This window comes from Dermacentor variabilis, chromosome 2 (genome assembly GCF_050947875.1).
Source record: "Dermacentor variabilis isolate Ectoservices chromosome 2, ASM5094787v1, whole genome shotgun sequence".
In the NCBI taxonomy this organism is placed as follows: domain Eukaryota; kingdom Metazoa; phylum Arthropoda; class Arachnida; order Ixodida; family Ixodidae; genus Dermacentor; species Dermacentor variabilis.
The window spans coordinates 165,504,686-165,520,172 of NC_134569.1; the positions used below are offsets into that span (position 1 = coordinate 165,504,686).

The window sequence follows — 15,487 nt, forward strand, 5'->3', positions numbered from 1 at the left end:
AGGCAATGAATTCCATCTAAAATATGGCCATGTGTTTTTTACATATAACAACGTTGAATGGGACAGAAATATCGGCGTCAACCTCTTACACAATGTTTCATAACTCGAAATTTCAGAAATTTGTGTAAAGTCATAGTTCATTATATTGCAAAAGGCATGTAACCAAGAGGCGCTGGCGTTTTTTATTTAAAGAGAATATGACCTTCGTAACGTGTTATATTCTCTCGTGTTCTTCCAGTGAGGAAAGCTCGAATTCGCTAAGGTAAGCACGTAACAACGCCACCACTGTAAGTTGTAAGTAATCTTTATCGCGTTCTTACTTTGCTATGTTTTAGTATTCAATGCTGGGCTTTAATTATGATTTACTATAATCAGCGTACTCCGTTGTGCTACCTTGTGCTTATGTAAAGAAGTGTCCATCATTAGCAAAAAATTGAGGATTCTCCCGAAAGGTGAAGCATTTTCAGCGACCGCAATGTATGAGAAAACTACACCAGGATACTTTCATAGTTTTAACATCATATAAATTGCAGTAAGCATTCCCCTAAATACCGAGTATATTGTCATACGCGCGCAGGCAAATATTACCACAGGCTAACATAACGCTGACCGGATGAAGAGCGCCGGCAGCAGCGATCACATACATCGCACCTCGTGGAAACTGTTGCGGGGCCTCCAACACCAGACGCACAGTATTTCGGTGCGCATAAAGCTACCAGCCCCTTTGGCTCGTCCTTATTTTTTGAGTACAACGCAGATTACCTCCAAGGTTTGGCGCATGGACGGCGTATGCACTCAGCGGCGAGGAGGGACACGCGCAGCGACATCCGAGCTAGAGGAAGACAAGTCCCCCTACCCTGACCCTGCTTACATGCTAGCTCATTCTTCTTATATAGCGCGTGCTTGATCACGTGACCACGCGATTACTCCACACTTCCACACTTGCACGCGTTTGACCACATGACCTCCAACACTGTTCTGCGTTCGCCCTCGCACGCTTTCCTCTGCAGCCACAGCACACGGCGCCAGGGGCGCGATAGGATCTTATCGCATTTCAATTTGATACGCATCATCAGGGTGACGACGAAAATTCACCTGGAGGGGTGATGTAAGGAGTACAACAATAAATTAAAAAGACAGCAGTCGTAACATCAATGGTGATTGACGATTGAGGGACTTGCCACGTAGTCGCAACAACTTTGAAGCATCCCTAGAAACGCGCAAAAAGGAAGTAGAAGGAACCTCAGCTTTGTGGGTTCCTTTTCTTGTTGATGTATTGTTCTTGTTTTGTTCTCTTCATTTGGATGCTTCCCTAACATGAGTTGACAATTTGCATTGATTGCGGTTTTCTAGAACGTGTTCTATATTTGGCGTAAAATATGTAATGTATTAAAAAAGACCTACCGTCTTGATGAAAATGAAGCGAGTGATAGCTCAATTAAATACAACAAATTGATCCAGGCGTGACAAATATTGCAACATTCTTGAAAAAAAATATAATATGGAAGCTATGACTCACGCATACAAAAAAACTTCTTTTCCTCAAACATGCCCCGCCATTGATGCTCATTCTTTGGTACCTTAACATCAGTTTAGCGTACGTAAGCCACTCGTGTCCGCCAGTTGTAGAACTCTCTCATCTCATTCATTGACTCCATGCATCACGACGCCTTACATAACAATTTGTACGGCGTTGTTCCAGGCTGGAGGCATGGTGGAATCCGCACGCTGTGTTGAGCGGCGTGATAGCTTTGAACACTATGCACACCACTCTGCTTCGTCATTTGTCGGGTGACGCCACTGCTAGCATAACAATGGGCGTACGACTCTACAGAGAAGAAGAGGTAAGTTTCCGCCTACGCTCTCTGGGCTACTTAAGAATTTGCGCGTGCGGTCTACAGGTGGGACCCAAGTCGAGAACCAGAAGAAACCTGCGAGTCACAGTGGTAGTCCCGCTGACAGTACCTGTATTCCTAATGACTTATATGGCACTACAATTTTATTACAAAGTATAACTTTACGGGCAGATATCATATAAATATCTGTCAACAGTTAAGTTGGAACCTGCTGGAGCATTAAACTCCGCATTCAAGCTTATCCCGAAGGGTGGCGCTGCTTGATCTCAAGGAGCGGCAAGTATCTTTCGTTAAGTCAATTCGCGCGCTCACAAAGCGTTGCCTTTGCTGGACTGCGACTCATGGTCGATGTATGGTCTGTTTAGCGCTTTGTTCCACCTTGAAGAAACATGTGGGTACAAGAATTTTTTCCCGTTTCCTTTAGCAGTACACTGAAGGAGCTTTTTGGCTATATATGCACTCGACTAATTATCACGTGTCGTTATTGCAATTTCGAATTACGCTGCGTGGTTTTGCAGCAGTAAAGCTGCATAACCACGCAGTACCACAATTGCAGTGCGACTCTGTATATACTGACGCTTGCTTATGGTGAATACCTGGCATTATTTTATACATTATCTGTTTTTCTCCACATTTTATATAGTATCTGTTTTTCCCCACTCTTACCTTGAGAAGCCTTATGTTGGAAATGAGAGGTTTTGCACGTTGATCTGTTTTGCACATCAGCGGCTTTTGCTAAGGTGCTAACCACCATTCCGCAGCCCTCACTTAATATGGCACCAGGTGAGTTTGCAGAAATCCCTCACGGGTAACATGTGACAGGCAGTTCAGTTTTATAGCATGTTCAGTTTCTGTAGTACACTATTGGACCACGATTAGGGCAATAGAAGATAGTACGAAAACCAAAGCGTTGCAATAATGGTTCTATAGGACAAGTCATTTAGCAATCTAGCATTTTCGTAAAACAAAAGTCGTAGTTTAGCCGGAAGGACGAAGTATCGATTGCGATAGGAAATTAGTAGACAGCTTACGAAGTAACGATAATACCTTTATCGACACTATAAACTTGTAAGCATTCGCTTACTAACTAAATTAACAAGCATGGTGTCACACGCCACAAGGAAGCGTGAACTCATCTTAATCAATGACCGGGCACACTCGCGGTCGAAACGCTGGAGAGAGAAAGCGCGGCAGCAGCAGAGAGTGAATTGGCCTTCGTGCTGCCGTTTGCTTCAACGCGAACTCAGCGGCGAGAACAGAGCACACACGAAGCTGTTAGCCATAGGTGCATCTAGACTCTACTCATCGCAGATCGCTTTCAAGATATGACATGGCCGCCGCGCACGGCCTTCCCATACGTAGCCGCAGCCGGAATAGGACTCCCCCACTCCCGTCCTGGCCCCCGGTTCCTTGCGCGCGATGGAAGATGGCGCGCTACCTCTCTGCTTTCCTCCCTTGCGCGCGCGATATTGAGCCACCATCGTCGGCTCACCCTCGCACGCCTTCCCTCACGCATAGAGCATACGGCGCGCGGCGACGATGTTATCGCCCTTGGACTTTATACGGAACATCAGGGTGACGCCGACTACGTCGGCGGAAATGCGCATGCGCACATAATTGTTATGACAATAATAATCATTCCACCTAGCCCGATGGAGGGATAGTAGGTAGAGTCGTAAAAGTCCAGTATCTCGTTACATTGTGTAGGCGACGCAACCATGTAGTTATGTGCGGCGTTTACCATTGTATGTGTAGCATTTAAGACCATGTCACCTGTGCCTAAATTCTGAGCACGAAGCTCTGTCACATTCTTTGCATCATTGCTTTAGGCATTACCTTTTAATTACGACCGGTCGTACGTAGTCTTTAAATGTCACTCGACGACGCTTTGTGGCCCTTATTGCTGCTGGGTGCTGTTCACGCCTTCCTACGGCAAAAGAAAAGATGGCCTTTATCGCGGAGGGCAAATATCTAAAGCAAGGCTGTGGCGGCACATTAAACTAAACCAAAGTGACACGAGATGCCCCATCAGAGCTCTCTCAAAACGCTGCGCCTTCAGAGCAACGTGGGTCCAATGCTGGACTTCTCCAAGGCGGCGAAGCGTGACGCGCTGTCGGTGGTTCTGCCAATGTTCGTGCGGGCCGTGTTCATACCACTGGGCACGGCTCTCTGCATCGCTCCCATGGCGCTGCAGCCGAGCGCCGAGCGTGTCGGTGGCGTGCTGGCTTTCCAGCTGATGGCGGGCGTGTCGCCGCTGCTGTTCTGGGCGGCGAACTTGGCGTTCGACCTCTGCGTGTACGCGCTCGCCTGGAGCCTCGTCGGCGCTCTCATCAACGCCCAGTACGACCTGGCTGCTGAGACTAATGGTGCGACCACGCTTGACGTCTTAAAGCGTGCAACTGACATTACGGGTTCGTTTTCTTTTAAAAACGCGACCGCCGGCTAGCATAAGAGGGTGCGCAGACTAAAAGCTCGGCCACCTGCACCAAAGCAGGAGACGCTTCAGCAGCGTAGAATAATGTTAGCCTTCAGTTTCACGAGCACAACTCGAAAGGATATAAGATACAGCGAACGATGATTTCTGAATTGCAGTTTCCCGTATTGTCAGCCGTCGCGTAGCCTCAATTTAACGCTAGCCAAGGATTATGGGACATTAGGATAGCATCTAAAACCTGTTGTTGAAATCATATAGTGCCAAGTCTATGTAAAATACCCTTCTTGCAGTGAACGTACATTGATGCTCACAATACAGCACAAAAAATAATATGCAATTTTTTAGCATGATTTCGAGACATCTAAAGTTACACAAAACAGTTTTCAATGTCTGACGACAGAATTAGTCTAATGATATTTCTGCGTACTAATAAAAATCTGCTTGTCATGTAAAAGCTCATGGAAGTCACCTCGTTAACATCGACCGCAAATCGTGGCAGATTGATACTTTACTGTAACGTCAGTTTCATACTGGTGGCCATATTTTGGGTGATTTCTAGCAGCGCTACAATTGTAGTCATCCGTCAGCTGAGCGCCACTATAGTCATCAGTCTGTTCCTGTGCAATTATTGGAAACAGCAGTTGTTACAGTAATTGTTTTTCCTTGCCCCCGCACACCCACGCATTTGTCTTTTGAATGACTCCCACAACAAATTCATATACGATACCACTTTGAAATTTCAACAAGGGGCTTTTGACAACTTTACAGCCTAAAATAACAGTCGTGGGCCTCTTCTATCGAAGATGCTCTTGCACAAATAAGACCTGTCAATTGTCATCAGTGAATAATTCATCGTAAGAGGTTGGACACAATGTATTGGAGTAAATCTCTTGGAAAAACCTAGGGCTCATTTAAAAAAAATGCTCTTAGGCGGAATGAGTTCGCCGTATGCCTGTGAATAGTAATTTCATGCAAATTATTAGCGAAAGTGGTCTACCAATGGTCAATAGCACTTACGACTGATAAGCATTATAAATATACCGACTACGTTTCCTTTTGGGGGTTCCACACTGCCTAGAACTACTAAATAAACCACAAAATAAAAAGAAAACGTGTTTTTGTTAGTTCACCGAAAGCATCCAGGAAACCTAGTATGAACCGCGTGCAACAAACATTTTCACCAAACCGGAACTGCGTGCAGCGCAGAGTTCTCCCGGGACACGCAGAAACATCAGAAACAATAGCCACAAAAATTTTGACACATTTCGTGAATAAATATTTTGCAAATTCCATAATTACCTAACCCTGCACCCATCACCTGCGGATGTGCCTTATTTCGTCGAAATGTAAACATTGCAGCATGTCCAGCTTTCTTTCTTTTTATAGAAAGTTGAGCAAACCTCCTAAGAGGTCTGAAAAATACTCTAGGAAGGCTCCTAACCGATTATATAATCAATATTCTACGAAGTCTGTAGTTAACCTGCACTGTTTAAGGTGTTGTCGTGCATCGCTCACACCGTCATTTTTGGATAATCGAAACATAATTAACGTGTCTTTTACATCAACGACAGCAAGAAAATGAAATGAACGTCTATTTTAACGCAAGAACATGAGAAAACGAGTATTCAGCAATTATTTTGAAAGAAGAAGATTAACTTACACGCTGCAAGCTTTCCGTGAACGTCACGCATATATGCTATAGTGATTTTCTCTTAAAATTTAAAATTGATTCCACGTTTATTCCTCTAAAGGCAACAGGGAAACTTCGGTGATGGTTCCAGATAACGCGTCTAAAACAGGCTAAAAACAAAGGCATCGCAGTCTTCATTTAGCCGATAATTACCTTAAACCATAACAATTTGCCTGCACATTACCCGTTCCTTACTTACGATATTCTTTACATATATATAAACTCAGTCAATTATCTAGTGCTTTCTGCACAACGTGAATCCCTCAGTGGAGGCTCAATGGATATGGTGAAGCTCTGCTATAAAGCATGATATCGCGGGCCAAATCCTGGCCATGTATTTTGATGGTGGCGAAATGCAAAAAAGCCTGTGTACCGTGGATTGGGCACACTTTAAAAAAATCCCGGTGGTCAAAATTAATCTGGAAACCCACACTATGGCGTGCCTCCTAATCAGATCGTGGTAGTAGCGCGTAAAACCTGATAATTTAGTTAAGGATGTAATTAACGACAACGTGAGAACACCCATATAATGTTTTTAGCGCTTATATACAGGGTGTGCCAACTAACTTTAGCCAGAGTTTAAAAGTATGGAAATGCTACGTAGCTGAGCCGAACTAAGGTAATGATGTTTCCCGTCGCTTGGAGATCCTCAAATTATTTTTATACCACGTAATTAAATAATTAGTCTTAACTAATTAATCAACGTCTAAAATATAATAATTACATGGAAGACGTCAATGAGAAAATTGTAGAGCAACATGAAAAACTCCCGATACAGCTTTCTGTTCCTCAATACGCGCAACATAAAAGTGTTTTTCCGAGCGTGAAACAAGCCCGCAAATGTACGCAAAACTGCCGCGCGACTGGCCGCTCGATGCACTTTGCGTGTGTTCGTGGGCATCTTTCACGCTCGGGAAAACACTTTTATGGGGAGCGTATTGAGGAACAGAAAGCTGTTTCGGGACTTTTTCATGTCGCTCTACAATTTTCTTCCTGACACTTTTCATCTTAATATAACATTTTAGAAGTTCAGTAATTAGTGAAGACTAATGATCTAATTACGCGTAAGAAAAAAATTCTGTGACTCGAAGCGACAGCAAAGAACATTACCTTGATTATGTCCAGCTACGTGGCATTCGCGTATTTTTACACTGTGGATAAAGTTAGCTGGAACACACGGTGTAGTCGCACCAACAGCATCGCCTGAAAAAGGTTAGTTCACTGCTAGGAGACACACCTGAGCCGTAATGTTGCCACGAGAAAAAGAAATATAACTGAAAATATATATTAGAAACCACGTACAGCGAGCCCTAGCACTGCCAAGGTGGCGGAAGGACTATCTTTACAATCGTCGTTTTCTGTCCCTCAGTGGCTAGCGTCTTCTTTGTCACATGTCGTGACAGTACCTGCAACAAAATATTGGAGATTTTCCTAGAATCGTAGTACACATGGCTCCGGTTTAAGCATAGAGTCCTTACTCCCGTGTAAACGTACAGTTCACGTACACGAGCAAGACTAACAATAATGGCATGCTGCTTGGTGTCCCTCGCCTAAGAGGCATGGGAGAGGACCGCTTCAACCTGTAGTTTTACACGCGCCAGGTCTCTGCAATAGATTCTACAAGAATTTTTGTAAAAACCAGAACGTTCAAGGTACCCGAGGGAAGCAAGAAAGCAGGCACAATCCAACGACGCGCATACATGCATTCATATTACACAAGGTTCGGCGAGAACAGACAGCAGATAGAAGCATCGATAACATTCTAGAAACTTCCAATACATGTAGGCGCGTCCTGCGTTGAGCGATAGTCATTTCTTAGAGGGTGAAAGCGCTCACCCGCGAAAGACAAACGAGTTCACATGTCAATATGATCCGTGTTACTGCGTTCAATACGAGCTTTTCTCATGTTTAAAAAGAAAATCGTAAATGTAATACGTGTGGATAGCGCAATTGTACGGAGTCCTGCTTTCGAGGCTCCTTTTTTGTGTAAATTAGTATTTTCTCTGCCGCGTTGTTTGTTTCACATACTTTTGTAACAAGTTGTTTAATAAACCTTCGTGACGTATTTTCTATTCTGCGTGCTAAGTACACGCAATCTCACTCTTCAAAACATTTCAGCAGGCGCACTTGCAGTGGTTCTGGCCTTCTCGGTTGTCGGCATCTGCACTGCTTACTTGATCGCCTCGTTTTCGAAGAGCCCCACGACAGCTTTCACATTCACCGCCCTATTCTTCTTCTTTGGAGGTAAGCACTGAATCTTCCTTTTTCAGCAGCGAGCTCACGAAAGAAAACTAGCCATCTGAACGCAATAGCACTGGCCAGCGGTCTGATGAAGACGGCGAGTTAAAGAGAGTACTCTGTTAGGGTTCGATTACGTTTTATTCACCGGGACGTGTTTGACATGGTGAGTGATTTCATTCGTGCAGTGAGACGTATACCATGTTAATTCCTATTTTCCTTACTATTCTTACGATATTTCATTCTAAAGTCCTTCACTACAATTTTTCAATGAGTATTATTATTATTTCTTTCATTTACCTGCCCAGTCATCTAGTCTAACTGCTCAATTAAACGATGCTCTTCTATTCTATGCTAAGTAATAAATAATATTCCCATTTACACCTTCTTTGGTTGCTTTTAATTATTAATTAACGGTACAAGCGCCCAATTTATGGGTACACGCCATGCTGTAGAGGATCAACATCAGCATCAGCAACAACGTCTATGATCGACTTAATTCGAAATAACTCCTGAAAATAACGTAAAACACCTTTGTGTTTCATTATCGGCCGCAATAATTTCTCCTAAAGATAGGGTCCAGTTCTTCTATAGGCCAGAACACGATAGCCTCGCACCCAGACTAACCGAAGGCATACTCCCGCACCCTGGTTGCCCGGCACGGAGGAAGGAAACTAAGGAGAGGCCCTACCCCATCCGCGCGCTAGGAAAAAAGTGTGGCGGAAATGACGTAGTAGGTTCTCATTTTTTTTGCTGCTTTTTTATTTTTTTTTGTATGGTCACGCCTTTTGGGCCACAATGGCGGCGTTGTTATGGTTTTGAGCGCTCACACGTGTTGCTCTGGTAGGTTTTGGGCCGTGGCAAAGGCGCTGAGTGGGCGGGTTTGCGTTAGTCACCGTGTCTTGTTGCGCTGTGTTACCTGCACCGTGCTCTGCCAGATGTTGCGCGAGCGCGCGACACCACGCGCAGCGCGGCGTGGTTTCGCGAAAGATGTAAACAAGCGAGGAGGGTGGCCCAAAAGGCGGAGCATCGCCATGAGCAACGCCAGATTCCGGCTTCACTTTTGCTTCACAAAGAGTGACGTCAGGGCCTCTCCTTAGTTTCCTTCCTCCGTGTTGCCCGGTCGGCCAGCGCCATTTTGTGCTGGGCTGCCAAAGTGTGTTCGTCGGCGACCAGTAGACATGGCAAGCGCCAGCTCTAGGACTCCAAAGTGCGGAAATGTGCCCGTTCACGCGGATCCAAAGTACAAGAAGGCATCTGGACGGCATTGCGTCTTGCTTGGATGCCAAAACAACCAGCGCAAAAGGAGCAGGTTACTTAGCGCTGTTAGCAAAGAGCAAAACACACGTAGGGAATCGTGCCGGTGGGGTGTTTTCAGCTTGCACCGATTTCCATCCGCAACGAAGAACGCCACGCTGCGCCGCCGGTGAATAGCTGCAGTGAATATGAAGAACTAGCAACCCATTAAAAATGCACGAGTGAGTATCGCAGGTGATGCTCGGCAAGTGCATGCTTTCAAAACATTTTAACTCAAAGGGGAACATTAAAAAATGCATTTGAAAAGTCACGGAGAACACAAAACGAAAAGACCGGCACGAGCGAAGATACTGTTCCAGGAGAGCAGGCCCTGTCTCTACAACGGCCCCTACTGGTCCCCCGGGAAAATCAGTGAGGCTGTTTTGAGCTAAAGCGCCGGAAGGCGCGAGAATGGTATAATCCGGCATGACTGATACAGCACGAGCACCGCAGGCGCGAGAAAATGTGTCCGATGTACCGCGCTTATGCAAGGGGAATAGGTGACGCCAACGAGGAATTCACCGCAGGAACAACAACGAGTCACACCGCTTTCCGCGAAACTCGTCGCAAACATACGCCTGCGCAAAATTTTGCCGCGTGATCCATGTTGAAAAGTAGAATTTTCATAAAGCTGTATCGCGGAGCCTTTAATACTATATGGCACCAACACAGTGCTGTATATTCCTTCACAGGTTACGTGCCAAAAATACAGAGATATTAGAGCTCACACGTGTTCTAGCATATAGCACGCGGTTTGTACAAACGTAATGGCGTACTTACCCGTTGTATGCGCTTCTGCAATCTGCACTGCACTCAGTGTGGCCATTGAGGACTTGCATGAGGTTGGATTGAATCGACACAGCGACAATGACAGGTTAGAAAAAACGTGAAACACGCCTTCCGCCCTGCTAAAAAGCCAAGGTTTCGCTTTTGCGCCGGGTCGCCTCTCCCGGTGTGGCAGCCCAGGACTGCTACTTCGCGGCGCTTTGGATAGATGGCGCGACCGGCGCTCATCAATATGGCGGTGTTCAGGTGTATAGTAATCTTACCCTCGCGCATGATGCAATAGATTACGGCTGCACTATCAAGCCCTCATGAATAATCGATTCATTAAAGACACATTATTAAGAGCACTTGGGTGTGGCTACCAAAGTACTTAGGTGAGGTCGACTGCCTTAAACGCACCATGTTATCTCTGAATTTTATTATGCGGTATGATGAAGACAAAGTATGATGAGAACAAAGAATGTCGCTATTAGCCAATGTTTCGACAAAGGGACTTGTCTTCATCTGGGCAGCAGCTTCTTTAACAGCGTTTTTATGTCCGCGTAGCTCCCTCTCTCTCACCCTGAGTCGACGAGGAGGAGAATAGGCCGTGGCCTGGTGTGGCGTAGCTAACGTCAAAAAAAAAGGGGGGGGGGATGGAGGGTCATGATAAGAGAAATGATAAGGGGAGGGCCAGGGGGAATGTTTGGAGTTATGAGTGTGAACGCAAAAAATGGGGGTGCTGGTTTTACGTACTGTTGAAGAGTGGAGATAACAACCGGAACCAGTTAGATAATTTACGGACATATGTACATGGCGGCCAATCCTGTGTGTCTTGTTTTCTAAGAAAGCCTGAAGTATTCAACTAATCTCTGTGGAATTTAAAAGAGGTGGGGATAGGGAAGGATACTTGGCAGCGACCTGTGTTCGGTCAGAGTCTGGGTTAGCTTGAATAGACAAAGTTATTAAGGGATTTTGATTTGGGTAAGAGTACAAACGAAAACTGAAACAGCACGTACGCATACATCAACGTCTGAAAAAAGAGAGAAAAGTTATGATTAAAGGATAGTGGGTATATTTGAGTGACTATTATAGCGAAACGGATTAAAGAGCTCCCTTTGAATACATTTCTACATGTTGGTTGGAGTGTGTTAAACTTGTGAGTGAGGTATGACTGTCTATATTTTCTACCTAGGGGAGGGCCTTAATCTTAATCTTAACATTTTCAATCTTGTTCAACTTTAGTGTGAGCTATAAGTGGAAAATATAGCAAATGCCTTCAGCTTACCTAAGTGGAAGCCGTTCCACATTTAGTTAGAGAATGCGTGTTTAAAATCATAATACTATGTGGGACTTCGTCGCACATGTTATTATGATTTGTGACCCTTAAACTTCGTTCCATTTACAGGTGTGTTAAAACATTGCAAATGATAAATACAGATACGCAGCACACTGTTTATAATAGCAGAAATTCTGCATATTTATTATGCGAGTTTATTACGTAAAAATTTGGGTATGTGCAACAGTGTTCAACCTTTCTCGTAATTGTATGAGAAAGATCGCTTCGATTAATCGGGAGATATTTGTAAAAACTTTATTTTATATCTAGAACATGAGTTCAGCTGCCTCCCCCCCCCCCCCCCCGTTAAGAGCGTGCTGTTAAATAAAAACATTGTGAAGGCCACAAACGGTGTTTCAGGGGCAGCGTACGCACGGCCTTCTAGTTTGGACTTGCAGCATTGATAGTTTTGTGGAGACATTTTTTTCACACTGGCAGGCATCTCAGGGGTACCGTCTTTCAATATTGAACAAATACGCATTACGCCCTTTTGTCGAAGGGCGTTTAGCTGTTCTCTCCGAAACGAGAACTTCAGCCCTTCCTATAGAAGCTTCCATAAGTACAAACTTTGAATAAAAGCGTGCCGATATGCACTGCGCCTCCACAAGTACAGGTCATTTCACCTGCGAAAGTTGAAATTGCTGGATAGAAAGGGTAACTTCACGACCACACAGCATACGTTCAAGAGGCGTATGCCCCATTAGCTTTCGCCATTCGTTATCTGCCGCCACAAACGTGCCGTTGCCGGCCTGTTTTACTGACATATTTAATAGATCTGTGTCAACGAATTAGTTGACCTGGCTACGTAAAGGTCGCTGAGCCCGACTGATCGCTGCCAGACAATACTGGCCGAGCGGCACCGGAACGTACTAAGTGGGTTAGAGTAGCCTACTCTGGTTTTCTTGCTTTCACTACGCTTGTTTTTGTATAGTCTAACTTTCTCAAATTCATCACGCTGCAGCACCTAGCACCACAGTGTTTTCTAAGAAATCCCAATGGCTTTGAGATGTGTTCGTTTGAGTCAATATTGTTTTGACAGGATGATAACCCAAGTCCTCTAAACACACGCTACCAAGCGTTTGTAGAATTAGGTGCCATACTTGCGAGCTCTAGGCTCCTTCCAAGATATGTATGCCATCTTGCATAGATAATTTGATCGTTCTAGACAACCTCCTGGACGTACTGAAAGCTGGTGTTAAGATTGCAATCGTATGATAAGTGGCATGCGCCTCTAACGAAAGCATGGCACAACAAGTATATTACCGTAAAGGTAACTGAGAGATTGTGCTTTCATTTCTTAAAGGTAATTGAAACTACGTTTTGCGCATTCTCAGAAACATATCTGACACACCGGCGCACGTCCTTCACAACCTGTTATAACAGTTGCTTCAGAGCAACTGTGGGCCAAAGGAAAGTCTTAACTTTGCGCATGGCAGCAAGAACAGTGAGTGTTTAAAATTTACAGAATGATCGTGATAGGAATGATCGTGAAGCCCACTTCTTGCTGTTTTCAGAAACTTTCCTCTGATTCAGAGTTTAATATCGTCACGGGTAAGCCACGATACTGCGATGAAACGAAAGTACTCTAAGATCCACTCTCTTTCTACCGCTATATGATGCTTTCGGATGCATCCATTTTTTGGCGTATATTTAGAAGCAAGTGACAAGCGTGTCACGTTGTGGCTGCTTCGAGGACGGCACGCAGCAGCTTCATTTCTAATTCCTAGCGAAAGAACGTGTCACGTACGCGATATATATCACAGCAAAACAGCAGAGAACCGACATTATCTGAAGCGCGATGCGAGCTCTCAAAGCGCAACTTCCAGGAACGTGTTATTTTTCTGAAATCAGGGTGAAAAGATGTACAAATAGAGTCGCAAAACGACTGAAAAATGAACAGTCATATACTATTTGTGTACGCTATATTAAGCGCCCGTCCGTCATATATGTTCCTGTTTTAGTCCGCGTCTTTGTAGCGCTCATTTCTTTTCTTCAAGGGACACAAAGTTCGTCAATCTATCGTGTTTTTTTTTTTCGCGTGGAGAAAGTGGCAGCGCAACTGTTATTTGGTTAACACTGAGGCGCGTCTCAAGACGGTGGCACGGAGTGCTGAATGGGACGACTATTTCAAAAAAGACAGGCTTCGAAAAAATAATAAACAAAGTGAACTTGACTTCGGAAACACGAGTATACTTTTTAATTTTAAATTTGACACCGTTAAACGCAACAATTACATAGTTGAACAGTTTCATTTAATTATACACTTTCAAGTTATAATTTTGCCTCGCATAGTGTTTCCGCGAAGGAGACGAAACGACCTGCGCAAAGCCACATTTGCATTCTTCGTCTCGCCTTCAAAATAAGTTACGTGAAATTTCAGCTTTCAAGCCCTCGTACATGCGTACAATATCTACTTGCAGCCCGTCCGCAGTGCAATATCATACAGCTGCTAAACAGAACTCGGGAAATGTGGCGCCACATGCGACGTGGTGGTCGCTGTACCGTCTGGGCCCGGCATAGTAAAACAATAGCAATACGGATGCTAGAAGCTGAACCTCTTAACACTGCTGTCGCTGGCTGAGCAGGCGCGGCGCCCATCTTCGTGTACCTGGTGGTGACGGCGCTGGACATGTCCCGGGGCATCGAGGCTCCACGCTGGGCGCCACAATCTCTGTGTCCGCTTCCGGCATTCGCCTTTCCGTGGGCGCTGGTCAAGCTGCTGCAACTGGACGCCGAGAACGCGCAGTGCGAGCGGTACGCGCGAACAAAGCACGGCGGCTTCTATCAGCTCGACGTCTTCTGCCTGGCGCTCACCTCGAACAACCGCTTTCCGGGGGCCATGCACTTCTGCTGCGAACGTAAGCGACAGAAATTCCCTGATGCCAATCACTCGTCAACACTGGATCGTTAAGTGTGTATCGTCCAATGAAGGACATACATGTCCCCTTATCCTCCGTGACAACCGGATGGCAACCAAAATGTTAACGTTTTACAATATCGTAAAGTAATTGAATAATGTGATACTTTGTAACCCGTATAAAAAAGAGAATATGTTGTTGGAGTAACACGTTGATGAACGGTCCTTATAGCCTTAGCGATTTAATGTCCACTAACATGTCATATTGGGAAGTGAGTAGTGGTGAATCCATACCGAAGATATGAACGAATAATCTAGAAAAATAAATCCTGAACCATTATATATTCACGCTATGACAAGAAATAATGTTGCACCACATAGATGTCATTCGAGACGGAAATCGCAGCACAAGTAAATTCGCTGTTATAGCCGAGGAGTCCATCGAACCGCAGATTTCGCACAACTTTTTGCGAAATCTGCGGCACCACGGCAACTTCGGGAATCGTTCCACATAACGCCTTTAAAACAGGTTAAAAACAAGGAATCGCAGTTTTCCTTTAGCGGACACACACACACACACACACACACACACACACACACACACACACACACACACGCACGCACACGCACACGCACGCACACACACACACACACACACACACACACACACACACACACACACACACACACACGCACGCACGCACGCACGCACGCACACACACACACACACACACACGCACGCACACGCACACGCACGTACACACACACACACACACACACACACACACACACGCACACTGTGTGCGTTTTACGAATATACAATGATTTTTGGGTGTGCTAATATTTGACGCTTCCGAATAACAAATCGTATAGTCCCTATTCGTAAATGAGAATATTCTTCAAATATTTCAAAACGTCAATTGCGCCCAAATGAACATAAAATTCAAGCAATAGTATACTAAATTTTCATTCCGGCAACCATAGTAGAGGCATAAAACCTGAAAACTTGCGT

The 15,487-nt window shown here is 44.9% G+C and overlaps 1 protein-coding gene across 1 annotated transcript in view; it reads left to right on the forward strand.

The window, feature by feature from the left end:
* LOC142570542 (phospholipid-transporting ATPase ABCA3-like) overlaps positions 1-15,487 on the forward strand; it is a 117,509-nt gene that overhangs the window by 69,255 nt on the left and 32,767 nt on the right. Inside the window, exons 17-20 of the mRNA XM_075678914.1 lie at positions 1,703-1,844; positions 3,916-4,222; positions 8,099-8,224; positions 14,204-14,476. Coding sequence (XP_075535029.1) covers positions 1,703-1,844; positions 3,916-4,222; positions 8,099-8,224; positions 14,204-14,476 — 848 coding nt within the window. The remainder of the gene's footprint in view (positions 1-1,702; positions 1,845-3,915; positions 4,223-8,098; positions 8,225-14,203; positions 14,477-15,487) is intronic.